Raw genomic sequence first — 27,067 nt, forward strand, 5'->3', positions numbered from 1 at the left:
AGTTTGAGTTGTTTTGTCATGAAATCCTTGATTAATTTTTCGGGGTCGTCTGGAGTTTGGTCCGGGATGCCTGTGAAAACTAGATTGTCTCTCATGCTGCGTGCTTGTAAGTCCAATACATTTTCCTTTATTGATTTGTTTTCTGTGACAACGGAGGTGAGTTGAGCGGTAAGTGCGTGAACTGAGTCCTTTAAAAAATTGTTTTCTTTAGTGAGTGTGTCAATCTGTTCTTGGCTGAATTCTAAACTGTGACGGAGTTCTTGGAATTCTTTGTGAATGACTTCTATTAGTGCGATTCTTGTGTCGAGTCCGGAGAGTTTATTTTCAATTGAGCGTAATATTTCGCTTACCTCGGTACAGCAAGATGGTGAGGAGGGTGGTAAATTCATGCTTGAAGGAGAGTCGGGACGGGGTCTCTTGAAGTTTGGAGCGGGATTACCTTTTTTGTTGTGGTCTGTTGTGTCCATGTTGCAGCAGTATGTGTTGTAATGTACGTCGATGTATTCTTCAAGTTGATCCAGGATGAAAAAAAAGAAAAATTGTAGTCCAGTTGCAATGATGTAGTCAAATTTTTGATGGGCGAAACACACGGAGAAAAGTGAAAATACGGAGGAAAAAAGTTTTCGGAGTTGTTTGCTGTCTAGCAGACAGGCGCCGCCATTTTGGATCTCGCACTCAGGTCTCGCAGGCTCTCGCGTTACTCAGCCATCAGTCTCTGAGAATGTTTGAATGAGCTGCTATTTGTGCTTCAGATCACGGTGATCCCTACCCCTTTGATGGAAAAGATGGGCTGCTGGCTCACGCTTATCCTCCAGGTGAAGGCACACAGGGAGACGCTCATTTTGATGACGATGAATACTGGACCCTTGGCTCTGGACCAGGTGAGTGTCGTTTTAACTCAAGTAGCTTTGATAAATAGGTTAAGTGGTTTAAAACATAATTTAGCATCGCTCTTTATTATAACAACTGCATAGTGTGCATAGAGGAGCAATAGCTCCCTCTGCAGTTCTGAATGAGTAGTGACGGTTACAAACTTTTTTCTTTCAAAATTGTAATTAAAACAATGATTATTATATATATTTATTTTAAAGTAAAATACTATTTAAGATTTCTTTTTTAATCTTCCATGTTTATTCTTATTGTTTGTGTTTATTAGCAACTTCTGAGTAAAAATATTTCTTCACCATTTTGTTTTTCAATTTGAGATAGCATTTTAACATGTCCTTTGCAACAATAATAATACAAATTTTCATTTTATAAACGTGTTGTTTTTGCAATATTGGATGCAATCTAAAATATATATATACATCTCAGGAATACAAGAGGCGACCATAATGTTTCTATATATTACATTATAGTAGATATTGACAATAATATTCCTCCTTCAGCCATTCAAACCCGCTACGGTAATGCTGAGGGTGCAATGTGTCACTTCCCCTTCCTGTTTGAGGGAACATCCTACTCCACCTGCACCACTGAGGGCCGCACAGATGGCCTTCCCTGGTGCTCAACCACCGCAGACTATGACAAGGACAAGAAGTTTGGCTTCTGTCCCAGTGAGCGTAAGTATGCTAATCTTGAATTTATGGAGCTTTAACCTTAATATATTCACAATATTTTAATAAGAACTTGTATTTATTCTCTGATGTTCCATCTCTGCCATCCCACAGTTCTCTTCACATTTGACGGGAACAGCAATGAAGCACCATGTGTTTTCCCCTTCATTTTTGATGGGAAGAAATATGATTCATGCACTACAGAAGGACGAAATGACGGATATCGCTGGTGCTCCACTACAGCTAACTTTGACACTGATAAGAAGTATGGATTCTGCCCTAACAGAGGTAAACTTACCTTAAAACGTAAAGGAATAATTCACCTAAACATGAATTTTAACTATTTTTTACACCTTTAATGGAGTTTCGTTTTTCTGTTGAACACAACAAGAAGATATTTTGATAAATGTTGGAAACAGGTAGCCATTGACTTCCATAGTTGGAAAAAACACTATGGAATTTGATGATAACCAGTTTTCACTATTCTTCAAACTATGTTATTTTGTGAATAAAGCTCATTTTCATTTTGTGGTGATCTGTCCCTTTAATATCCAAATAAACCCCTTTAGGTTGTTTTAAAGCCCTCTGCTTTTGAGTCTTAATCAAAAGCCCTGTCTGGTATATTCTGATGACATCTGAATGGATGTACAGTACATCGTCCCTTATATGAAATATACTCCCTCACAGATACGGCTGTGATTGGTGGAAACTCAGAAGGAGAGCCATGCCATTTTCCATTCACCTTCCTGGGAAACACATACTCATCCTGCACCAGTGAGGGCCGCAATGATGGAAAACTCTGGTGTGGAACTACCAGCAACTATGATACTGATAAAAAATGGGGATTTTGCCCTGATCGTGGTAAGTGACAGTCATCTCTTTTGGTTTGGACACTCTAGGAACTTTACCTAACATGATCTTTCCCATCGTAGGATACAGTCTGTTTCTGGTGGCTGCTCATGAGTTTGGACATGCTCTTGGTTTGGATCACTCCAACATTAAAGATGCCCTGATGTATCCCATGTACAAATACGTGGAGGGTTTCCCCCTGCATCGTGACGATATTGATGGCATTCAGTATCTCTATGGTACATATCCACTGGTTTTTAAGATCACTATGCAATTTCTTATTCAAGATGAACTGATTCTGAAGCTCAATTCTGGTTTTATATCTGCATTTTTATTTAATTATGTGTTTTAAGGACCTAGAACTGGCCCTGAACCCACTGCTCCTCAACCACGGACCACCACTTCCTCTCCAGTTGTGCCAACGAAACCTTCTCCAAGTGACAAAACAACCACTGCTTCCACCACAACTCAGGTGGTCCCTTCAGACGATGCCTGCCAAATCAAGGAGTTTGACGCCATCACTGAAATCCAGAAGGAGCTTCACTTCTTCAAGGACGGGTACGGGCATTACATATATTCTGATAAGAACTTCAAACAACACATTTCTCAAATTAATGTTGCTCAATTCTGTTCTTTAAATATCCAAGGCGCTACTGGAAGATCTCAGGCAATGGTGAACGCAAAGGTCCTTTCATGATCTCTGCGAAGTGGCCTGCTCTCCCAGCTGTCATCAACTCTGCCTTTGAGGACCACCTCACCAAAAAGATCTACTTCTTCTCAGGTTATTATTTACTTGGTTGAGATATTTTGCCATTTGCAGTAATATTGTAATCAAAATTTTAACTGCAAGCTGACTTTACTGAAGGTATTTTTTTCCCCCAATTTCTGTTTTACGAAGAGAAGATTTTATCATCACATTTCTAAACATGATAGTTTTAATAACTCATTTCTAACAACTGATTTATTTCATCTTTGCCATGATGACAGTAAATAATATTTTACCATCGAAATACAGCTTAAAGGGGCTAATAATATTGACCTTAAAATGTTTTTTTTTTTTTTACATAAAAAACTGCTTTTATTCTACCCAAAATAAAACAAATAAAACTTCAATCAGTTATAAAAGTTTTTGTTTTCTAAATAATTGGTATCACACTAGCAAGATTGCGACGGTTCCAAACAAAGCTTCAGCAGAACTTTTTTTTTTGCATCTCAGAGCAACACTACATTGATTAATCCTTAAATGATTCATTGATTCAGTCAGTCACAAAAGCAGTCGTTTGTCACAATTTCTACATCAATTAGTTGCTTTGAACAAATCATTTAATGGACGATTATCAACTCTTTATACCTGGAAATCTATCAAAAGCACACTCAGTATAATATTGTTTTGTTATTTTGGTCAATATTAAAATATATTGCACACCCCTAGTTCAGAAATATAATATCATCCGTATTTAATCCACACAGAGAGACAGTTCTGGGTTTACAGTGGAAATGATGTGCTTGGACCACGTAAAATCGAGAAGCTCGGCCTACCAAGCGACTTGGACAAAGTGGAAGGATCTATGCAGAGAGGAAAAGGCAAGGTGCTCCTGTTTAATGGAGAAAACTTCTGGAGGTAAGTAACTATAACTAAGAGCTGATCAGAAAGTGTACTAATTTTAGAATCAATATAAACCAGTATTTGCGATAGTCTTTTCTTTGCTATTGCAACTTCACATGCCAAAAAATATGAAGAACTGCGCATCGGTGGAGTTGCTACTCAGTTTTTCGGCTTACAGCAGTGACATTTACCTTACACTGTGCTGAACTGAACTAAACTGAACTTCAACAGTGACAACGGAACTGAACTGAAGCAGTTTTAATGCCACATAACTTCATCTATGTTAAGCTGCTTTGACACAATCTACACTGTAAAAAGCACTATAGAAATAAAGAGGATTTGAATTGAATTGATTGATTGATTTTGTCCAATGGAAATTGATTGGACCATTGGTGGGTCTCACGTGAGTGAGCAGCACCTGTAACCATGGCATCAGAGATGTTATTGCTGGAGGAAGGAGATGCTATTTTGATTAAACAGTATAAGGCTGTTTTTATTTTAAAAACATATGCAAATAATTACCATAATATTCCATATTAAATATGAATTATACATATTTATTTACTTTTTATAGCTTTAGTTTTTTACAATAGTGACTTATCTCTTATATTTCCTCTCAGACTTGATGTAAAGGCTCAGCTGATTGACAGAGGATACCCTCGATTCACTGATGCAGCTTTCGGTGGAGTGCCCGTTGATTCACATGATGTATTCCTCTACAAGGGTAAATTAAATTACTTTTAGAATTAAAACTAATTCAATGAATGATCTCTTTTTTTATGACATCTTCATTTCATGTTTTGCAGGATTCTTCTACTTCTGCCGGGAGAGCTTCTACTGGAGAATGAATGCCAAACGGCAGGTTGACCGAGTCGGTTATGTGAAGTACGACCTCCTGAAATGCAGTGACATTCATTCTCTATAGACCTTCGACATCCTAATCTGATGACAGAGCCCTTTTTTAACAGGGAAACCGTTTCTCTTCAGTGTAAAATGTAGCGAGGAAGACACAGACAGAATGTATTAAATTTCAAGTGTCTGTTAAAGGGATTTTGACTTTAACTGTTATAGGAAAAGAACAGTTTTAACACTGAAATTATCATAGGCACATGAGACGGGATGTTAGGCATATTTGTCCGTCAGCTTTACCATGGTCTTATAATTTATTATTTCAGCTTCCCACATAACTGCTTTGGTCATGATGGGTTTCCTAATGGCACATTATTGTAGAAAACGAGGCAAAGCCCGTTTGACTTTAGGAATTAACTTTGTGCTTGTAAATGTGTGAGTGGAGTCTCCGCAGGAATGTTGTAGCCGATTTGTTGTGAACAAAGCACCCGTATTCTGCATTGACCCCATTCAGATGTTTTTGAATGCAAAGGTTTATTTTTAGCCTTAGAGCTAATGATGGGGATTGCAGATTTTGCCATATTGTGAAATCATTTGCCTGGTGTAAATGATATTATTAATATTATTAATTTAATGTTCAACCTTCCACTTATTTATATTTTTATGTTTGTTGCAGTGTTTGTTTACTTAATAAATTTGTAAACAAGATCCTTTAATATTTGTGTGAGTGATTTGTTATTATTTCTTGCTATATTATGAATTTTTACACAAGGGTTTGATATCTGTGTTGATTCTTAGTGATTTAATTACCATTTTAGACTATTGACTGCCCCTCTACCAAACGGTTGACCATTTTTTTTTACTGTTTTAAATAATAACTTATACAGCATTGTTGGTTTACCATGAAAATCAAACAAACATAATCCTGCTGCACGAATACATGTGATTTTAATTATATATAATATATATATATATAAAAACAAGAAAACATGTTAAATGAGAATCTGAAATATTTTATGGCATATTTCAAAGAAAGGTGATTTAGCATACAAATTTTTATTTTTATTTTAAATATTTATATGTAATAAATTTATATGTAAGAAATTATGGGTAGTGTTGGGGTTAAGAAATGCGATCCAACCTTTTTTTTTCTTGGTGGGGTAGTTAAAGGGTTAAACAAATTCCTCAGTAGTATTTAACAGCAGCTGTATGTTCAGGATCCATTTATGTACACGTTCACATTTACTTATACCCACAGTAAAATAAAAGTAAAGTAATTCTACTTAATTGCTACACCACGCGCTATTGGGGTAGTACTGAAGTATGGTTTAAATTGAATTGATTGCATTTAAAAAATTGTGGTAAACAAACTCAACTATGCAATCTTGGGAGAAAAAAAATATCATCTTGATTTTTGCCAAACATGCACACACATTTCTGTTGTCGTTTCAGTTAAGGCACGTCAATGTATGCTATTTCAATCTAAGTAATCACACAATTTGCTTTTACTTTTATGGTGTTTTGTTTTAACCCAAACTTCTATTGTGCAGCACTTTCATTGCTGCTGAATGCTCTGTAGCATTCTCCATTCTCTGTCACATTTCTCCATAAATATATACTTTTTATATCCTTTCACAATGATTTTTTTTACAAAAATTTATAAAAACAATGATGACAATATCAGTTAAAAAAAAACAGAATTATTTCATAATATCAAGACGATGGTTATGAGGAATGCCACGAAAATACCCTGATCCATTACAGATGATGGTGTAGAAAATGACCTAATTCTTATGCTGCTCACAATAGTAGGCACATTGCCTAAATGTGTTCGCCTTAAGATGAAATACTAAAATATGATATGTTGTTGGACTAATTAATACCTATTTTTAAACCTGAAGCTATAAATATTAATCACATCGCCATTCGAATGATAGTGAGGTATAATGGAAATCTATTTCTATAACACAGATTCAACTAATAAGTGAAAATTAGCTCGTGGAAACCCCTTAACCCCCTCGAATTCAACTTGTGGTGGAAAAACGTTTATTATTTTGGTTTAAAAATACAAACAAGTATACTTTTCAGATAAACAACTAGCGTCGTATTAATCCGCGAAGTACACGAGCAATAGTCCTTAGGTTTACAACTTTATTTGACAGAAAACCTATGATATTAAGCGAAATAGACGATATCTATATTCCCAAACAGAACGTGAATGTTTAAATAATTGTTTTTCCATTGAAAATACCGATTAAAAGATTCCCGCACTCGTCTTTTCCCGTGACAATAAAGGAGTTCCGGCCAGCTCTGAGGACAGGAAGCGAGGAGACGCTGATGGCGCCCGACTAGAAAGCCGTAGCAACTAATCGCTTTGAAACATTTATTTTATTTCGCTTCATTCTCGAGAGGGAAGATAAAAACACACATCTATTCACGGTAAGAAAAATTTCTAGCTTATAATAATCAGGTTAATTGGTTTTAAAATGCATGTTTCTCCATGATGAGCAAGAGGAAAACATTCGGGCGGACTGGCTCTCCCTTCTCGCGCAGGCCCTCGAGGTCCCCGAGCGGTTCTTCATATCGCCTGAGCGGAAAAATTATCTGGCAGCGGCGGGAGGGGAAAATGGCGCAGCGCGAGCAGGCAGGATGAAGGGCAGCAAAAACACGCGCTTAGTTTAGTGACTGAAACGAGCTGGAAACAGACACACGTTCCGTCCGAGGGCTCAAGTGTACAATTTAGGATGCAATTTAGTGACTTTTTCACTATAAAATTGTTGGTGTGCTCGACATTTAGAGGTGTTAGAGCTCATGAAGGACCGAAACCATGTTGTCCTTTATTTAAGAGGGATTTTGTGTCTCGAGCACAATTTGATGGCTGCTCAGCAGGAGGAGAGGTGTTATCATTGGGGAAATAGGTGAAATCAAGTAGTTTAGGTGCTGTGTTTTTGGTATTTAAGAGCATTTAACGAGTCGACCACGATGGCTTGTGGTTGTGCTGGTAAGCTTATAATGTGCTTATTGTGACCTAGAAAGGTGCGATCACAAGACAACAGTTCATCCCTGGGGAATTTGACACTACAGCTGTCGACTAAAACAGAATAGGAAATAAAAATAAATTCAGGACAACAAATCATAAGAATAGAACAAATGTGCAATAAGTTAATTTAGGATTTTGTTATGATATTAGAGGGAATAGAATATATAAAATAATGAAACACTTGAATATGAATGTAAGCAAAGTATATACCTATTTCCAAAATTCCAAAAACAATACTGCCATCAACGTTTTGATGATATACTTTAATTTCTGGAAAAAAATAATATATATATATATATATATATATATATATATATATATATATATATATATATATATATATACACACACGCTATTATATTTGATTTACCAAAGTCACACAAGTGTCACATCCATAACACTGGAATTGCATATATATATAAATTGAAATCTTTTGTGAACGTTCTAAAGTTTATATATATATATATATATATATATATATATATATATATATATATATATATATATATATGTGTGTGTGTGTGTATATATATGTATATATTTATATATATATGTATATGTGTGTGTGTATATATATATATATACATATATATATATATATATATATATATATATATATATATATATATATATATATAATTCATGTTGCTTGTTAACGATCAAATGAATGCACCATGGCATACAAATGCTACTTTCTGACTGTTTTTAACAATATTTTAATATCTAACATTTATAAATGAAAATAATTAATTATATATTGGATTAGATAAATGACAATACTAAGCATCCACAAAATCATTTTGACACATAAGAGACCATTTGCAATGTACAATTTATTTGGTATATGTTTGAGTAAAATATTATTGATAGTTTTATTCTATAAAGGTTTAAAATCCCTGCCTCCACAACACTTTATATAAAATGATTATATTTAATTATTACACTTTATTTTGCACACTTGTCCATATATCACTCATGCCCTTGTATGTATTTTTCACACAATGTCCAATTGAGTGCTGTCTTACTGAGTGACAAACTTTCCCACAGAGCAAACATGGATTCGGAGGACATGGAAGTGGAAAGCAGCAGTGATGTGGGGCATTCTGGGATGGAGGAGCCGTCTGAAAGCGGTATGGGCATGGAGTCTTCAGAAGCCATGTCTGCTGATAGCAGTGATGCAGCGGCTCCTCCTGCGCCTGCCCCAGAATCAGACTGTCATGTAGGACAGAGCTCTGAGGGACTTGTGGTAAGACAAACAATTTGCACGTTTCTGTGTCAATTTACATTAAGCAAAGACACTGCAGGTAAATAGGATAAAAATAAACAACTGAAAGTTCTCACTATATTTCCATAGTTGATATACACTCACTGACCATTTTATTAGGTACACCTGTCCAGCTGCTCTTTAATGCAAATTACTAGTCGGCCAATCACATGGCAGCTAAAGACCAGAGCGATGTGCCACTCCTGTCAGCTAAGAACAGGAAACTGAGGCTACAATTTGCACAGGCCCACCAAAATTGTACAATAAAAAGTTGGAAAAACGTTCCCTGCTCTGATGAGTGTCAATTTCTCCTGCGACATTTGAATGGTAGGGTCAGAATTTGAAACCGTGAATCCATCCTACCTTACATCAATGTACAATCAGCTGGTGGTGGTGGTGTAATGGTGTGGGGAATATTTTCTTGGCACACTTTGGGCCCATTATTACCTATTGAGAATCTTGTCAATGCCACAGCCCACCTGAGTATTGTTACTGACCATGTCCATACCTTTAAAACCATAGTGTACCCTTTTTCTGATGACTACTTCCGACAGGATAATGCGCCAAGTCATAAAGAGCGAAAAATCTCATACTGGTTTCTCGGACAAGACAATGAGTTCACTGTACTTAAATGGCATCCACAGTCACCAGACTCGATTCAATAGAGCCCCTTTGGGATGTGGTGGAACAGGAGATCGATATCATGAATGTGCAGTCAAAAAATCTGCAGCAACTGTGTGATGCTATCATGTCAATATGGACCAAAATCTCTGAGCAATATTTCCAGTACCTTGTTGAATCTACACCATGAAAGACAAAGTCAGTTCTGAAGACAAAAGGGGTCCAACCCAGTACTAGTAAGGTGTACCTAATAATATGGCCTGTTAGGGTTTATATATATATATATATATATATATATATATATATATATATATATATATATATATATATATGACTTTTATCACTTTCTAAATGAGAAAATACTGCAAACTCTTTGTGGAATAAAAATGTTATATTGTATAATTATGTATATACATATCTGTAAAAACCTTAAGAATACTTATATGAATAGAGTTAAGTGGATGGACATGCTGGTAAAATGGAGATTTATGCAGGAGAAAAAAAACTTATTTGAAAACTGCATTTAAAAACCTCTTTTGCAATAGAAATCTATAAACGCATATTGATTTTTTCAAAAGTTCATTATAAATGTTTTCTTTTCATGACTGAAAAACACTTTATGAAAAAAATGATGTCAGTTGTAAACACTGTTTTTAGTCTCTCGCCTTAATGAAAGTTTGCATGTGCTCTAGGTTTTTATCCCAGAGACGAGCTCCAGTACTGATGTGCGTAGAGTTCATCTTCCAGACTCCTCTTCTGTGGCGCAGTCCACCAGTGTGTCCAGCGTCTCCACAGTGACACAGTCAGTCCTGGTGTCGGAGTCTGTCCAGGTGCTGGTTCACTCCAGTGCTGTTTCTGAAGGAGGAATGATGGTTTCTGACTCCACTGCTTCCACCTCCTCAGATCTCGGCTCAGCTATTGACAAGATCATCGAGTCCACGATTGGACCCGACATTATGAATGGTAGAAAAAAACCTTTTAATACCCAAAGTAGCTAATATGTAATCTTTGATTTTTATATTGTACTTTTTTTTATCTTAATCACGTGTCCTATGTCCTTTTTACAGGATGTATTGCAGTTACAAGTGCAGAGGATGGCAGTGCAGAAACCACACAGTATCTGATACTCCAAGGTCCTGATGATGGTGAGAAGGATCCCAAAATTATGAAAGTATAGAATATAAAATATAAGCTTTTCAATCGATGCTTAACTCTGGTTGTTATGAAAATGCTTTTTTTGGTGAAAAACATTTGTAGTGTGAAACCATGATATTTGAATATTTTCCATGTAGATCACATACCTCACATTCACATGCTCTTACCAGTTATTGAAACACTGTGCATTATTTATATTTATTTCAAATATCAAATTCCATGTATTTTTATTCATCACAGATTAGGTGCAGGGACACCTTAGGAAGTGGTTGACTTACAACTGTGTTTGGTTTAATCCACCTGTAATTAGATCAATGAAAATGCTTCTTAAAAGGATAGTTTACCCAACAATGCTAATTTATTCACCATTCATCTACTTTTGTCGATCATTCATCTATCAGTTTTTTTCTGTCTTGAACGCATAAGTTGTTACGAATTATGTTGTAAAACAAGTTTGGAACAAGTGGAGAGGGATTAAATAATGACAGATTTTCTTTTTTTTTAGTTATCTATCCCTTTAACAATCAGTGTAAGCAGCGCCCAAAATATGAATTAAAGTTAAAAACAAATATCATCTTAAAGCAGACCTATTATGCAGTTTTTTTACAGGATATAAAATAAGACTCTGAGGTTTCTTGAGTGTGAATGGGAATTTACAGCTCAAAATACCACACAATTAATGTTTTATAACTCTTTAAAACGTGTCTTTTAGGCTCAGATGCTAATTGTGCCATTTTGGTGACTGTCACTTTAAATTCAAATGAGATTTTGCTCCCAGCACTTTTTTCAAAAGAGGGTGGAACTAGAAATGCCTGTGTGTTAGCATAGTGGCAAATTCAAAAACAAAACTAATGTCCTATGCTAATGAGGCAGAGATTGTCACTAATGGGCTGGACTTTCCCCTTCTGATGACATGTTCAATTGGAGAATGTCAATCAAAGTGATTCTGCAGAATGTTTTTATGATGTGTGATTGAAAAAACTTAAATAAATCCTTTGTCACAATTATAAGGCCCCTATTACACTAATACATTTTAGATTAAAAACGCATGAGTTTTGCCATAGTTAGGTCGTCTGTCCAAACTACGCCACAGTTTTCGAGAGCCGGAAACAGAGCGTTTTGGAAACGCTAAAGAGGTCGTTTAAAACGCTGCTGCTCCGTGTCAGTGTGGATGGGGGGAAAACGGAGATATCTGAAAACGGAGGCGTGGCTGTAGTCATTCACCTATCCGATTGGGGCTTTTCCCTTCATATTAAGTAGCCTACACACACAGTTCAGTCTTGCATCTACTCCTTTTAAGTTCAGACTTCGTAGGCTTTATATGTTAAACAAACTCCCGAGGACAAATCGGGTAAATCTTCGAAGGGAACAGTGTACATTATAACCTCATTCACATCACCCTGGCTACGTGTGTTTCACTTTCTTAACAATAAAATTAAAACATGATAGAAGGATATGCCTATTTTAATTATGATTTAAGCAACTTAACAGTCACCAAAAATGTTCACTGTATGCTTATTTATAACAAAACAGAGCCTTTAACACAACTGCTTCCTTTCATTATCATTGAAAATACGAAACACACCCTGTCTTTTGCTGAATATCAGTTTTAATAATCAATAATGGCCATTATAAAACTATAATGACAATAAGTTCATACAATATAGGAAGTAAATGGAAGCAATCAGTCAAATTTGCAGAATCAGCGTACATGTACGTGGTTACATTAATTAATATATTAACCTATCTTTGTGCTCAGCCAAAACACGTTACCTGACAATAAGTAATAGATTCAAAAGACCAAAGTCACGGAATATGTTGTTAGATAGAGACTAAATGAATTAAATATTACGTTTAACAAATATAATGAGATTAGATCCAGTGGTAGATCCTGGATGAACAGTCTAACGAGAACAGCTCTCACCGCTGCAGTGCATGCCAGAGTGTGTGTGGTCAAGTTATGTGTCTTTTCAGAGGTGTAGTGTCGACAGAGGGTTGTTCAGAAACGCTGGGTGAAAGGCTGACTGGACGCGGATCATTTTCATTCTAAAACGTTGTTTTAAAACTAAAATCTATTAGTAACTTAGTAGTAACTAAGCTGGTTATATTCACAAACTGTTGTCACACAACTGTGTTTAAACCACCAATAAAAAATTATTTTCTTCTATTAATTAAATCTCGCCAGGTTTTGTATTTTTGAAGTTTTGTAATATTTTGCACACAATAATATAACAAAAAAGGGTTTGCAACACCATAATGCATGAAAACATCATAGGAGCTTTTTCATTTTTGGACAAGTTATCCATTCATGACAATGTCAGTAGTTTTGATAAGTAAAATTACCTTTCCATCTAGTTCATTTCACAATATGTGTGACAAATATCGAATTTCAAAGTTTTAAAGTTTAAAGTTGCTATAATGTGTGCCACCATCATAATCTGCCACCATCATAGCAAAAAGAATAGAAAAGACTTTTCATGTCAACTGAAGCATATATAGCTTTTAGATATTTTATTATCCCTTTCCTTGTGTGCAGGAGCTCCTATGGTGGCTCAGATGTCTTCCTCTGCACTGTCCAGCCGTATTGCTATCGAAGCTCTTGCCGATGGACCCACCTCCACTTGCCTGGATCAGCCAGACCTGTCAGAAAACCCTCAAGGCAACATGGAGCCTGACCAGCCTGGACACTCAGGATACCGTGAGCACGACGACGGCAGTAGCAGCAGCAGCCGCCCAGACCAACCCCAGCACTCCCAATACATAGACCCGGACCAGACCAGAGAGGCTCGCTACATCCAATGCTCTGCAGACGAACCAGACCAAACCCCTCGCCATTCAGGGGTCACAGACTACAACCTGGCTGACTCAGAAGAGCCTTTACAGCGCTATGCAGCTGAATGCAGTGGTACAAACGATATCCCTCAGAGAAGCTCGTATCGCTCGTCCCGCTACGTTGTGGAGTGCAGTGATGGGTACTTGGAGTACGAAGCGGACGGAGAGGATCGGCCTCAGCATTCACGTTACATCGACAGCAGTATGGATGACAGGGAGCACGTTTCGGCTTCTGAACAGGAAGGAGGTGCGCTAGAAGAGCCCCAGCACTCCTACATGCCGCAGGAATCATTATATGCGGATGAAGGAGCCGTTCAGCACTCCCTGGCGGACACTGTGGGGTCGCAGCTCAATGATCAGATGGACTGCAGTGATAACTTGCCTGGCCCGTACATAAGTAGCAGTGGGACCTACTCTACCAACACAGAGCCTGAGGTGGTGGAGTCTGGGGTGGTGGACGAGCCTGGGCAAAGAACTCCTAACATGGCCGAACTGGAGGAAATGATGGAGGTGGTGATCGTACAACAGTTTAAGTGCAAAATGTGCCCCTATAAGAGCGTCTCCAAGGATACGCTCATCAACCACATGAGAGACAAACACTTTAAACCAGCAGGTAAAGTAGGAGGAGGTCATGTAATTCATTCATTCATTTTCCTTTGGGTTAGTCTCTATTACATAGGTCACCACAGCGAAATGAACCAACAACTATTCTAGCATATGTTTTATGCAGTGGATGCTGTAGGGATAATTAACAGTTATGTAGAGTCAGAATCAGATTCAAATAAAAAAAGAGTACAGATAAAGTTTGCTGAAGCCAGCTTCAAAACTCGCAATGAGTTCCTAGGCCGCTCTGCTTACAATCACAAACCAACAATTATACTCTTACATAACATAACTGCATCATACATATAGGTGTTTTAATTGGTTAAAGCACAGAAAGGCTTAGAAAATTTCCATGTGGGTCTGTGCGTACAACTCTGAACAATATCTCAATATCTCAAGCATACAAATGTCAGACATCCACTAGGTTGGACCTGTGAAAGGATCTACAATCAAATAGAACACACACACTCAAAGTACAATCCGTTTTTTTACCCAGGGTTGAGTGTACTTTCAGCCATCTTTATCAAAACTGGTCAAAAACCGGTGTAATCTACATTTAGGCTGCTATATTCTCACCAGTGGTGGAAAAAGTGCTGAAAAATCATTCTTAAGTAAAAGTGCCATTACTTGCCTAAAAATGTAGAGTAAAAGTATCTGTTGTAAATATTACTCAAAGCATGAGTAAAAAAGTTGACCTTTCTAAAGTACTCGAGAGTAGTGAGTATTACGCTGTAAAAAGCTGATGCATTTACATGTAAATTTGTCGATGTATTTTAACGTAACATTCTGTAGTGCATTTTAGTTATTGCCCAGCAGGCACACAACGTCATAAGACGTTAATATAAGGTTAGATTTAGGTTGTGATGCCAGGTGACCAAAATTCATTGTCAAGTCAGCATCTAAAGACAATGTTATTTTCATGTCCAACATCAGCGTCAAATGACGTTGATAATTGGTAGATTTTAGCTTGTGTTAGAAAGTGACCAAAATCCAACGTTGAGCCAACATCTTAAACCAACGTCACATTGATGTAAAATATAGACATCATAGTGGTAGCGTCCACACAACCTCAAGCTATAACATCATTAGACATTGATTTTAGGTTGGACATTGACATCAACCCGATTTTCATTTCCGAGCAGAATGCAACGTCTCTATGATGTTGGGGTACATCATCAATCTGACTTCATGTTGAGGTCTTGTGCCTGCTGGGTGTTTAAGGCCATTTCGGTCATCATACAGTAAACACTCATACTTTTTTCATCAGTGACATGCTTCCAAACAGTCTCCTGCAATTATAAATCGCCCAAGTCTTGAGGTAGATCATAATGATGTGATTTACTTTCTATGTGCGATTTGGTTAGACATAAATCACAAGACTGATTTTTCTTATCCCCATAGACAAGACAAAATAAAGTAGTGACTGCAGGTTGAAGGAAAGTAGTGGAGTAAAAGTACTGATACAGCACTAAAAATGTACTCAAGGGAAAGTAGAAGTTCACATTTTAAAAACTACTTAGTAAATTACAATTTCTGAGAAAAACTCCTCAATTATATCAGTTTGAGTATTTGTAGTTTGTTACTTTACACCACTGCTTCTCACTACACAAAGTCTATCTTGAATTAAAAGTAAAATCACTTTAAACAGAATTAACACATAATAATAATATCAAAAGCACTTTAGACAGAATGAACACATAATAATAATAATAATAATAATAATATCAAAATCACTTTAGACAGAATTAACACACAGCAACACAAATAGGAAAACAGTTGTTTCTATCATCAAGCCCTTCAGTTCCACTCGATGTCTCTATGACTTCTGACCTTTTTTGGTGGCTCCTGAAAATAGAATTATAAAGATTAAAAAATCATAAATGACCTGAACATTCTTATGTTAAGCAATGTGTTTACTTTATTCAGTAGTCAAAATAATTTCACAGGTAAAAACTGATTCAAATAATCAAATTATTAAAGCCACGAGAAAAAGGTTGATGAGAAAATGATAAACGTTGATCCTTGTTTGAGATGTATTGGAAGACAGAAATCCGAATCCATCAATGCCTTTCCAACCGCAACCCAGTATTGGTAAACACCCATATACACTCATTTTTACACACACACACACACACACACACACTCATACACTACGAACAATTTAGTTTTTTTAATTCACCAAAAGTCATGTCTTTGGGAGGAAAACCACGTCAACAGGGGGAGGACATACAAACTCCACACAGAAATGCCAACTGGCCCAGCCGGGACTCAAACCAGTGACCTTCTTGCTGTGAGGCGACAATGCTGACCACTTAGCCACTGTGCCATCTGGAGGTCATATTGTCTTTAATGTCACAATGTTGGGGTGTAATGCTGCACAAGAATGATGCTTTGGTTGGGTGTGGCTACTTTGGCTCTCAGTTTTGTGTCACAATTTGATTCGATTCTGATTCACAAGTTCTAATTTGTATTCTTGATTGAATTCTTCAGTGTGTTAAATGAAAATATATAAAGCTAGAAGTTCCACATGCTGTTGTTGAAAGAACACTGTATTTGTTCAGTAGTACAGTGATGTTCAGTGGTATTGCTGCATATCAAACCGAAATACACATTCATAAAATGTTAGATGAATATGTTTTTTAATAATTGATGTAATTGATGTTTTTTTTTTTATTAAAATCAGCTCCATTATTGGCCCTGTTTTAAAGCACACAGTTCTTCTCGAGTCTATACTTAGGGCTTGGGAAAATGTCCTTGGGCACTTTGTAGCCTCAAAGGCTCTTTAGATCCAAATTCATCTGTTGTAGTGACCTCCATTCAGTTCCCAATAGATTAAAACAAATTCCGCCTTATGTTTATTTTTCCAGAAGCCATCTCACTTACAAATACACCAAATCAGCTCTAAATAGTAAAAAAAACTTAATAAAAGGCACAACTGTTTTATGCTAACTTTTAAGATTCCATCAGCACTGATGCCTACAGGTATTTTTTAGGTTCTCGTTCTGGAGGTGCTGTCTCACATGCTGACGGTCCAGGCCAAAGGAAACGTGGACGGGGACGTCCTCGAAAATCTGAAAGCAAAGCTGGAGCAGTGGTTGTGGTCAAGAAGGAGGAGCAGCCTGAAGAGGAAGAAGATGACATTGTTGATGCAGGCGCTCTTGATGATCAAGGTCAGTGGAGTGCAGATTGCATTCTATATATTTCATCATTTCCTATATTTGAATGCATTTTAATTGTACACACAGGTGACAGTGATTATAAACCAGCTGATGAGGAGGCCAGATCCAGACTGGCTGTCAGTCACTTCACTCCTCCTCCTTCCTGCTCTTCATCATCTCCTGCATCTACCTCACGGAAACGTCCTCGCAGGATGGTGGGGCCTCCTCGCAAATTTCTTCCAGATTCAGGTTAGGGTTAATCTACCTTTTGGGTCACAGAGGTATAATAAGTGAAGTTTTACAAACTAATTTTGAGAAGAGCGTGATATGATTGACCACAGCTAGTCCTTATCAGTAATCAATAGCTAGCCAATAGGATTATTCAAAATTTAACATAAATATCCAGCTTAATTTTACTTCCTATCTTCAATTAGTTGGTGGTCTATTCCTATTAGAACCGTCTTTATTAATCAAGGAATATTCCAAATGAATCGGATGGGGAGCTCTCGAAATCTACCTGATCTCGCATCCCTTTAAATGCTCATTATCCAGGCGGGAGCCTTAGGCTCATCTATATCTGAGCTCTGGGTTCTCTCCTGGGACAGCATGCCAAACCTGCTAACATGGTCAAGCATTATTTAAGTGTGAACTCTTGAAAATGTTTAAATAGCAACTTTCATATGAATTTTATGAACAGAATCACCAGCAGCACCATCTGAAACCAACAATACAGAGGATCCTCAAGCTCCTGAAGAAGCAAGTTCCTCCGGATTGGACAACGGATCTTCTTCGTTTTCCAATGGGACAGAAGTGGAACCAGGCGTCAGCCAGTCAGATTCTGAGAACAGAGATCCTTCATCAAACACCAGTCCCGATGATCTTGAGTTCCTGCCCAAAAAACGAGGACGACCTTCCAAACGCTTCCTTCAAAAGAAGTACAAAAAATACATGAATCGCAAGTAAGTATTGTTTTACTATTTGTTATGACTTCTTGATGTTAATCTAGAGCCTGAAGTATGTAACATTTATATTGTACCATAGACCAGGCGTGTCCAAACTACGGCCCGCGGGCCATCTGCGGCCCGCAATCAGTTTTGTGGTGGCCCGCGAGGCTTTTTATAAATAATAATAGAATCTGGCCCGCTATACAAAAATGAACGTAATTCAATAAATAACCACCAGGTGTCGCTATTACATGCATTCAATTAAGCAGTAGTTCTTGTTATGATCTATCTATCTATCTATCTATCTGTCTGTCTGTCTGTCTGTCTGTCTGTCTGTCTGTCTGTCTGTCTGTCTGTCTGTTGTCTGTCTGTCTGTCTGTCTGTCTGTCTACACACAGTTGAAGTCTGAATTATTAGCCCCTCTTTGATTTGTTTCTTCTTTTTTAAATATTTCCCAAATGATGTTTAACAGAGCAAGGACATTTTTACAGTATGTCTGATAATATTTTTTCTTTTGGAGAAAGACTTTTGTTTTATTTCGACTAGAATAAAAAGCGGTTTAAATTTTTTTATGAACCATTTTAAGGTCAAAATTATTAGCCCCTTAAGTCTTCACAACAAACCATTGTTATAAAATAACTTGCCTAATTACCTTAACTTGACTAGTTAACTTTATTAACCTAGTTAAGCCTTTAAATGTCACTTTAAGCTGTTTAAAAGTGTCTTAAAAATATCTAGTCAAATATTATTTACTGTCATCATGGCAAAGATAAAATAAATCAGTTATTAGAAATGAGTTACTAAAACTAATATGTTTAGAAATGTGTGGAAAAAAATCTTCTCTCCGTTAAACAGAAATTGGGGACAAAATAAATGGGGGCTAATAATTTAGGGGGGCTAACAATTCTGACTTCAATTGTATATATATATATATATATATATATATATATATATATATATATATATATATATATATATATATATATATATATATATATATATATATATATATATATATGCGTGTCTGTGTGATGTATGTAAAATTTGGCCCGCGACAACGTTTGTTTTTTTGCATCTGGCCCTCGGCCCAAAAAGTTTGGACACCCCTGCCATAGACCATTCTGTGTAATACTGGAGGAAATGAAAACCATGCATCATCCAAAATACTGCCAAAAAATAATAATTTATTATACAAAATCAAAATTAAACAGAAAATAGTAAAAATAAAGAAGAGCAATATGATAACAGGCTGCACGGTGGTGCAGTGGGTAGCACGTTCAACTCACAGCAAAAAGGTCGCTGGTACATCTTATATGAACTAAATACCCATTCATATTAAGGCTGATTAATAAAGCAATAAAGAAAGTACATAAAATTGATATCTGGAATTGGTATTTTATTTAAAAAAAGCAATCAGAATCCATCATGCTTTAAAGAGCTTAAGTATCTAATAATAAACAGCAATATTGTGCATTTTTTGGATGCTAATACTTTTTTATTCTTTGGGTGAATAGAGTTTTATTATACTAACTGCAGAATCTACACTATCGATATCTCTCTTTTTTATTGAAGTAAGTACTACAGATCCCTCAAGCCTCTGCTTAGACCTCATAACTGCTGGATCTGTGGCTCTCGCTTTCTGTCACAAGAGGATCTCAAGTTCCATGTGGATTCTCATGAGGGAAATGACCCTGAACGATACAAATGCCTTCAGTGCAGTTACCGCTGCAAACGGTGGTCTTCACTGAAGGTAAGAAAAAGAGTACTTCTTTAAACAAAGTTTAAAAAAAATTTATAACCTGTTTTAACATATTTTAATCAATTTTTAATTCTCTTAATCATTTTTGATTTGTTGTTTCTTTTTTTCCTGTTTACGTAAAGCACTTTGAATTAAATTATGAATGAAGTGTGCTATATAAATAAACCTGCCTGACCTTAACTGTTTATTCGCTCTGTCATTTTAATGGTAATTTTAATGTAAATATTTTCATAATTTCCACAAATAGGGCCATTTATAAAATGATGCTGAATTATTTATTATTAATGATTTTTCTGTACACATCATTCTTTATTTAAATGTAAATGCCCCTGTAAGAACAATGATATTTTATTCACTTCTTTTAGTATTGTAAATATTTATATTTTATATGACTGTAAATAAATGTATTATTTTTAGTCATTGTTTTGCATTACTTGTTGTTTCTTCTAATTATTTAATTGATGTGTGTCTAATAGGAGCACATGTTCAACCATGAAGGTACAAAACCTTATAAATGTGAAATGTGTGATTACACAAGTGTTTACAAGAAAGACGTGACCCGGCACTCAGCCGTCCACAACAAAAGCAAGTAAGAACTGAAAACGTCCACTTTTTGTTGATCATTTGTCAATCATTTTATTTTTCTAATCCTTAGGATAAACTATGTGCTTGTGTACTTTTTATGGTGCATTTTTGCAACTACTTGCATTTCAGTTTGCATTAATAAAACGTTCTTCTTCTGTATGTACAGTTGAGTTCAGAATTATTTGCCCCCCCTTTGAATTTTTTTTTTCCTATTTTTAAATATTTCCCAAATGATGTTTAACAGATTCAGGAAATTTTTACAGTATGTCTTATGGAACAAAATCATTGCCAAAAGTATTGAATTAAAAAGCTGGTTGAATAGCACAAACTGAAAAAAATAATACACCAAATTAACAAGTTCTTGCATTTTAATGACTTGAATTCCAGGATTTTTATGTTTAGGTCCTGAAATTTAACATATCTGTTTATTTCAGCTGTTAATGCTATTTCAGTTTAAATATTTGCTTCCATAAATTCAGTGGTTCAAATTCGACTGTTAGGGCAAATATAGATGAATAAAACATCATTTACTCTCTTTACTCATACTCATTTTATTACTTATAATGTCCAAGGCATTGATATTAATATTAAATGCTACTTTTGTGCCTTTATTAGCATTTTGCTCGTCTATTTACTAGGTTAAAAATCTTAAATTATTCCATCTCCACCTGCTGATGAAAGAGCAGCTGGTGATCTTCAATCTGCAATCTATTGCTTTTCCTGCAGTTCTCGGATGTAATGTCGAATTTGAACCACTGAATTTATGAAAGCGAATAATAGAATTGAAATAAAATGAACTGAAAATTGCCTTTTGAATGTTGTAAATCGTATTTTTAAAGGGTATTGAATATTTTGTAAGTGAAATCTGAAAATTGAATATGAATTATTGCATTTACAAGTATGAAAACGTGTTTAAATTATTTTTTCTTAAAATATTCACAGCTGAAATAAACTGATATGTTATATTTCAGGACCTAAAATACGAACCCTGGAATTCAAGTCATTAAAACGCAAGAACTTGTTAATTCAGTGTATTATTTTTTTCAGTTTGTGCCATTCAACAAGCTTTTTAATTAAATACTTTTGCCATTAATTTTATCCCATAATGTCTGATAATATTTTTTCTTCTGGAGAAAGTCTTATTTGTTTTATTTTGGCTAGAATAAAAGCAGTTTTTAATTTTTTAAACACCATTATAAGGTCATAATTATTAACCCCTTTAAGCTAGATTTTTTTTCAATAGTCTACAGAACAAACCATCATTATGCAATAACTTGCCTAATTACCCTAACCTGCCTAGTTTATCTAAGTAACCTAGTTAAGCCTTTAAATGTCCCTTTAAGCTGTATAAAAGTGTCTTGAAAAATATCTAGTCAAATATTATGTTCTGTCATCATGACAACGATGAAATTAATCAGTTATTAGAAATGAGTTTTTAAAAGTATTATGTTTAGAAATGTGCTGAAAAAGAATTTCTCTCCGTTAAACAGAAGCATGTTATTACAAAACATAGATGTAAAATTCACACCTGATTACAGTGTTCTTGTTTCTTCTTTTTAGGAGCCGAAAGATAGATGTGGTAAGATCCAGGATGCAGAAATAATAGTTTTTAAAAAATGTTTATTGACATGATATATTACTAATTCTGACCAGTCTGATGAGGGCAGTTTTTCATGCGACAACAGTCTTGTGTCAACCCTTCACAGGTTTCCAAAGTGTCTGAGTTTCCATGTCCCATCTGCAGTCGAGTATACCCCATGCAGAAACGCCTGACACAACACATGAAGACACACAGCACAGAGAAACCACACATGTGTGACAAGGTAAAGCTCAGTTTATAAGGCACATTTAATGCCTGTTATGTTATGGTTAGTTTAATGATGATTCAGTTTAGTTCAATACAATTGGTATTGTTGAAGGAAGTGATTATTTGTAGGGCAGCTCTAATTACCCCAACTAAACAACCCAAAGACAACACTGTCAGGAAATACTGTTTTTATTTACTATGGTAACACTAGTGTAAATGTGTTGCTTTACAGTGTGGGAAATCCTTCAAGAAGCGATACACCTTCAAAATGCATCTTCTCACACACATACAAAACTGTGGCAACAGCCTGTAAGTAAGATGTCTGGACAAGTGTATACTTGTAAAAAAAAATTGTACTTGTCTGTTAAACAAACAGCCAAAGTATCTATTTCTTTGCTCTTTTGTCAGGTTTAAGTGTGAGTTCTGTGATTACACCTGTAATGACAAGAAGCACCTGCTCAATCATCAGCTGTCCCACACCAACGACAAACCTTTCAAATGTGAAGAGTGCAAGTATTCAACAAGCAAAGAAGACTTCCTGGTGTCCCACATCGCCATTAAACACACTGGTGAGTGGTGTAATTGTTAGGAATGTTTATACTTCAGGAAGGGCTGGGCGATTAATAGACAATTTTCATGCACATTTTGTCAGTAGAGCCGGTAAACGTCCAGCACATGCGTTCAAATGAAGCAGCATTCACTACACACTACACAGAGTCTTAGTACACTGATAACCTATGCAAAACTCTGAAAAAATGTAATCAGTCAAAAATGACACAGATATAATCATTCTGTGATAATAACACAAGTTGTTTCACTTCTGGAACTATAGCTCTGTGTAATAAAAGCTGCACATGAAATGACCACATTACAGACCATTTTGTGGGATGTAAACAGTTACAGTAGTCCTAACCTGTTTTCTGTTTTACATTTTTAGCTTCTATAGCTTTCGAGAATCCAAAAAGGTCCACATGATAATAAATAATATTATGATAGCTGTTTTAACATTAAGATGTGATTAAATTGCCTCATTACAATTAAAAAATAGTTTGAAATGTTGATGGGCCAATAACATCACCACATTCATATGGTCTATAATAGTATGTTTTGACTCCAATCTCCCTTCATAACAGTCGATTGTTTGAAATAAATATTTCTCTGAGATGGTTCCATAGTCTTGTGTTTATTACACACGATGAATCAATGGAAATAGTCAAATTTTCTGTTCATTCAGTAATGACTATTGGTATTTCCTAATTCCCTTTATTAGCATAGGGAGTTTCAGTGAGTGTGCCCTCTGGCATCAATTATTTCTTTTATAAATTAAATTGGTGGATTTTTTTTTTGATCATGTCTGTTCATCTGTACCCAGGTGAAAAGCCCTTCTCCTGTGAAATGTGCCACTTCACGACCCGACACAGGAAGAATCTGCGGCTCCATGTGCAGTGTCGCCACCCCGAGACTTTCGAAGAGTGGAGTCGAACACATCCAGATGAGCCGGTCCGGCGACGGCAGACGCCTGTTTTCACTGTGGAGCAGATTGAGGAGCTGAGGTTACAGCATGAAACCCAGGAATTTCAAGGGACCATTGTGAGTACATGGATGTGCATCTTAATCCTCTTGTATGTAAATGGCAAAAAAAACTCTAGTATATTTTGTGTCTCAAACTAATTTTCTTTTAATTATATCTGAAAGTACCAATAAATGTGCTACACAAATACTCACATGGCTTATTTGATTCATGTAATCCATTTAACTTATGAATGTTTTGGTTGCTTGATGCTAAATGCATTACATAAATCACTTTTAAATGTATGTTTCTGTATGTTTTAGATGGTAAAAATGGTACTTGTTTTCAAGAAAATACAATATAAAGTATATCATGCTTTTTCCATGGTCTGATTAATTCTTTATTCAGATTTTGATCAATAGTTTAATGCACAGGTAGTTCCAGTCAGTTTTGGTTACAGCTCTAAATAGTTTTGCTACCCTTAAACATTAGTAGTGATCATGGTAATCTAACGTGTTGTAATTGACAAATAAACCGCAAAAACAAATACTAGTTTTAACTTGTATATAACCTGGCAATTGTATGTGATATAATATAATATAATATAATAAGTGATATAAACAATGGCTTACTGTGTATTAAATGATTTTAAATGCACTTTATGGAGCCAAAGTACCACTAATCATTGCATTTTAACACATGGAAAACCATTGATTATTCTTTACTTATTTGTTATTGATTTTTTTTTTTTTTTTTTACCTAAAGGTAACAGTGGACCCTCTTACTCTCCAAACCATGGAGTCCATAGGGAACACATCTGTATCCCAAGATGCACTGGGCAACACTACCATCATTTACGAGCAAGGTCAGTAGAAAAGTTATCAGTAGATCAGTGATTATATCTAAAATATGTGTGTATTTTTTTAAATTCATCTACACATATTACACCATTCACATTGTGATAATAATATTCAGATTGCTCATTTAAATAAATGTTTACCTTCTCTAATAGCCCAGAACTCAGACCTCTCAGCACAGAATGCTCTAGATCTGCTGCTGAACATGAGCAATGCCAGAGAACTACAGGTATTGTGTGGCACATTGGTATTTTGTAATGAAATAAGTCATAATTCTATTGAAATATAAAATGCAGGGTTCCCATGCTTCTTGAAAGTACTTGAATTTCAGACATATGAATAACAAACCTGGAAATTACTTAAAAACAATCATAGGTCTTTGAAAGTGCTTGAATTTAAAGTTGATGATGTTATTTCAACAATTGCTGCTTTCAAAGAACTCAATGGAAAAAAAATAAGAAATTCTTATTTTACATATGACAAATAAAAATTGTTATCAATACTTCAGAAACCCCATTTGAATATTACCATTACTGAATTCCACTAATTGTATTAAAGTTCTTTAAAGTTGTTTAAAACAGTCAACATTTTTTAAAATGACACGTTCAAAACATCATCATCATGACATTTTAATGAATGTTAAGTGTAAGTGAAATGTTAAGTACAGATAGGACTTTCATAGCAATATATTTGCTGAGGTGTGGATTGCAAAGATCCTTGATTTAAAATTATTAGTGATTTAAAAGTCTTTGAATTTGGTGTCCATCAAAGAGTGGGAACACTAAGAAATGATCTAAATGACATTATTAGGCCATTTGTAAAAAAAAAAAAAAAAAAGTAAGATTTTATAAATTATTATTTTTCCATAGCGGATAATCGGTTTATTTACTCTACTCAGGTGGCGGTGCTGAAAACAGATGGCAAAGCTCTGGAGACGGGGTCATGGTCTGGATCTGGCTCTGGGAGTGAAGGCTCATCCTTACAGCCTCAAAAGATTGTAACCTTCCATGTGTCGGAGAACGGGGACACTTTGGTGCAGGAGGCGTTTGAGACTGCAACAGGGGCTGTGGAGCAAGAGGAGACTGCTGTGGCACAGGAAGTGGAACAGGAAGTGGCACAGATTGGCATTGGTGCATATGAAGGCACTGATTTCAGTGTGGTGGAGCAGACCTCTGAGGAGACAACACACAGGTACTACTACTGAATGTCAAAAACAGACAATAGGTGCATTTTCCATTACAAATGTGTGTAAAACTGCGATATTGTGTTGATTAAATATTATTGTGAAGTGTTATGAGACAAACTCATTCTCAGGAAAAATCATTCCAACAATCATACAATGACACAAATGTGTGTTTTTTTCCTGGAAAGTTATAGTGTGTGATTTCACAGAGAACCTGAGGATTCAGAATATCAAGATGAACACAAAAACTGTGAAAGTTGTGAAACAAAAGTTGTGCAAATGCATCTTGTAAAATCTTTTTTTTATACTAATAAGAGATCCATATCTTTAAAAAAAAAGGACTTTTTGTACACCATGTGACCTGTGGATGCAAAAATAAAATTTAAAAATGCAAATAATAAAAATACAAATTTTGATTTATATTTTATTTGCTAAATATTTAATGTTATTTTGTATAAATTAAAAGGTTATGATATTTCCTAATCACCAATGTGAGGTGTTTATGTCATCATAAATGTGTTTGTTTGTTTGTTTGTGTGTGTGTGTGTGTGTGTGTGTGTGTGTGTGTGTGTGTGTGTGTGTGTGTGTGTGTGTGTGTGTGTGTGTGTGTGTGTGTGTGTGTGTGTGTGTGTGTGTGTGTGTGTGTGTGTGTGTGTGTGTGTGTGTGTGTGTGTGTGTGTGTGTCTGTGTGTGTCTGTGTGTGTGTGTGTGTGTGTTCAACAGCAGTTTAGAGGAGCCCTCAGCAGAGCCTCAGGTGATGGAAGTGAGTACTGAGCCCTTGTCCATCTCTACACCTCTCAAAGAAAATAAAGAGAAGTTTTACGTGAGCTCAGGCTTGACAGACGGAGTCCTGCAGCAGGTGGAGGTGAGACTGTGTTTTGTAAGAATT

The 27,067-nt window shown here is 35.8% G+C and overlaps 2 protein-coding genes across 8 annotated transcripts in view; both read left to right on the forward strand.

The window, feature by feature from the left end:
* mmp9 (matrix metallopeptidase 9) overlaps positions 1 to 5,576 on the forward strand; it is a 200,239-nt gene extending 194,663 nt beyond the window's left edge. For all 3 annotated transcript variants that reach the window (XM_073909284.1, NM_213123.1, XM_073909285.1), the window contains 10 exon segments: positions 753 to 881; positions 1,389 to 1,562; positions 1,671 to 1,844; positions 2,244 to 2,417; positions 2,489 to 2,644; positions 2,759 to 2,963; positions 3,053 to 3,186; positions 3,876 to 4,026; positions 4,632 to 4,735; positions 4,818 to 5,576. In XM_073909284.1, coding sequence (XP_073765385.1) covers positions 753 to 881; positions 1,389 to 1,562; positions 1,671 to 1,844; positions 2,244 to 2,417; positions 2,489 to 2,644; positions 2,759 to 2,963; positions 3,053 to 3,186; positions 3,876 to 4,026; positions 4,632 to 4,735; positions 4,818 to 4,936 — 1,520 coding nt within the window. In that variant the 3' untranslated portion in view covers positions 4,937 to 5,576.
* Positions 5,577 to 7,178: 1,602 nt separating this feature from the next.
* Positions 7,179 to 27,067, forward strand: part of znf335 (zinc finger protein 335) — a 61,773-nt gene continuing 41,884 nt past the window's right edge. For 2 of the 5 annotated variants that reach the window (XM_073910358.1, XM_005167098.6), the window contains exons 1-19: positions 7,179 to 7,299; positions 8,948 to 9,146; positions 10,478 to 10,748; positions 10,853 to 10,930; positions 13,477 to 14,385; positions 17,369 to 17,545; positions 17,621 to 17,782; positions 18,231 to 18,492; positions 20,050 to 20,227; positions 20,713 to 20,825; positions 22,382 to 22,400; positions 22,507 to 22,644; positions 22,861 to 22,937; positions 23,037 to 23,197; positions 24,001 to 24,218; positions 24,904 to 25,003; positions 25,151 to 25,224; positions 25,894 to 26,186; positions 26,902 to 27,043. In XM_073910358.1, the coding sequence (XP_073766459.1) occupies positions 8,955 to 9,146; positions 10,478 to 10,748; positions 10,853 to 10,930; positions 13,477 to 14,385; positions 17,369 to 17,545; positions 17,621 to 17,782; positions 18,231 to 18,492; positions 20,050 to 20,227; positions 20,713 to 20,825; positions 22,382 to 22,400; positions 22,507 to 22,644; positions 22,861 to 22,937; positions 23,037 to 23,197; positions 24,001 to 24,218; positions 24,904 to 25,003; positions 25,151 to 25,224; positions 25,894 to 26,186; positions 26,902 to 27,043 (3,564 nt within the window). In that variant the 5' untranslated portion in view covers positions 7,179 to 7,299; positions 8,948 to 8,954. Of the gene's footprint in view, positions 7,300 to 7,466; positions 7,862 to 8,947; positions 9,147 to 10,477; positions 10,749 to 10,852; positions 10,931 to 13,476; positions 14,386 to 17,368; positions 17,546 to 17,620; positions 17,783 to 18,230; positions 18,493 to 20,049; positions 20,228 to 20,712; positions 20,826 to 22,381; positions 22,401 to 22,506; positions 22,645 to 22,860; positions 22,938 to 23,036; positions 23,198 to 24,000; positions 24,219 to 24,903; positions 25,004 to 25,150; positions 25,225 to 25,893; positions 26,187 to 26,901; positions 27,044 to 27,067 lie in introns of those variants that run through there. The other 3 variants (XM_017357466.4, XM_005167099.6, XM_073910357.1) reach the window with 3 other exon arrangements.

The sequence above is a fragment of the Danio rerio genome, chromosome 8, assembly GCF_049306965.1.
Source record: "Danio rerio strain Tuebingen ecotype United States chromosome 8, GRCz12tu, whole genome shotgun sequence".
Classification (NCBI taxonomy): Eukaryota; Metazoa; Chordata; class Actinopteri; order Cypriniformes; family Danionidae; genus Danio; species Danio rerio.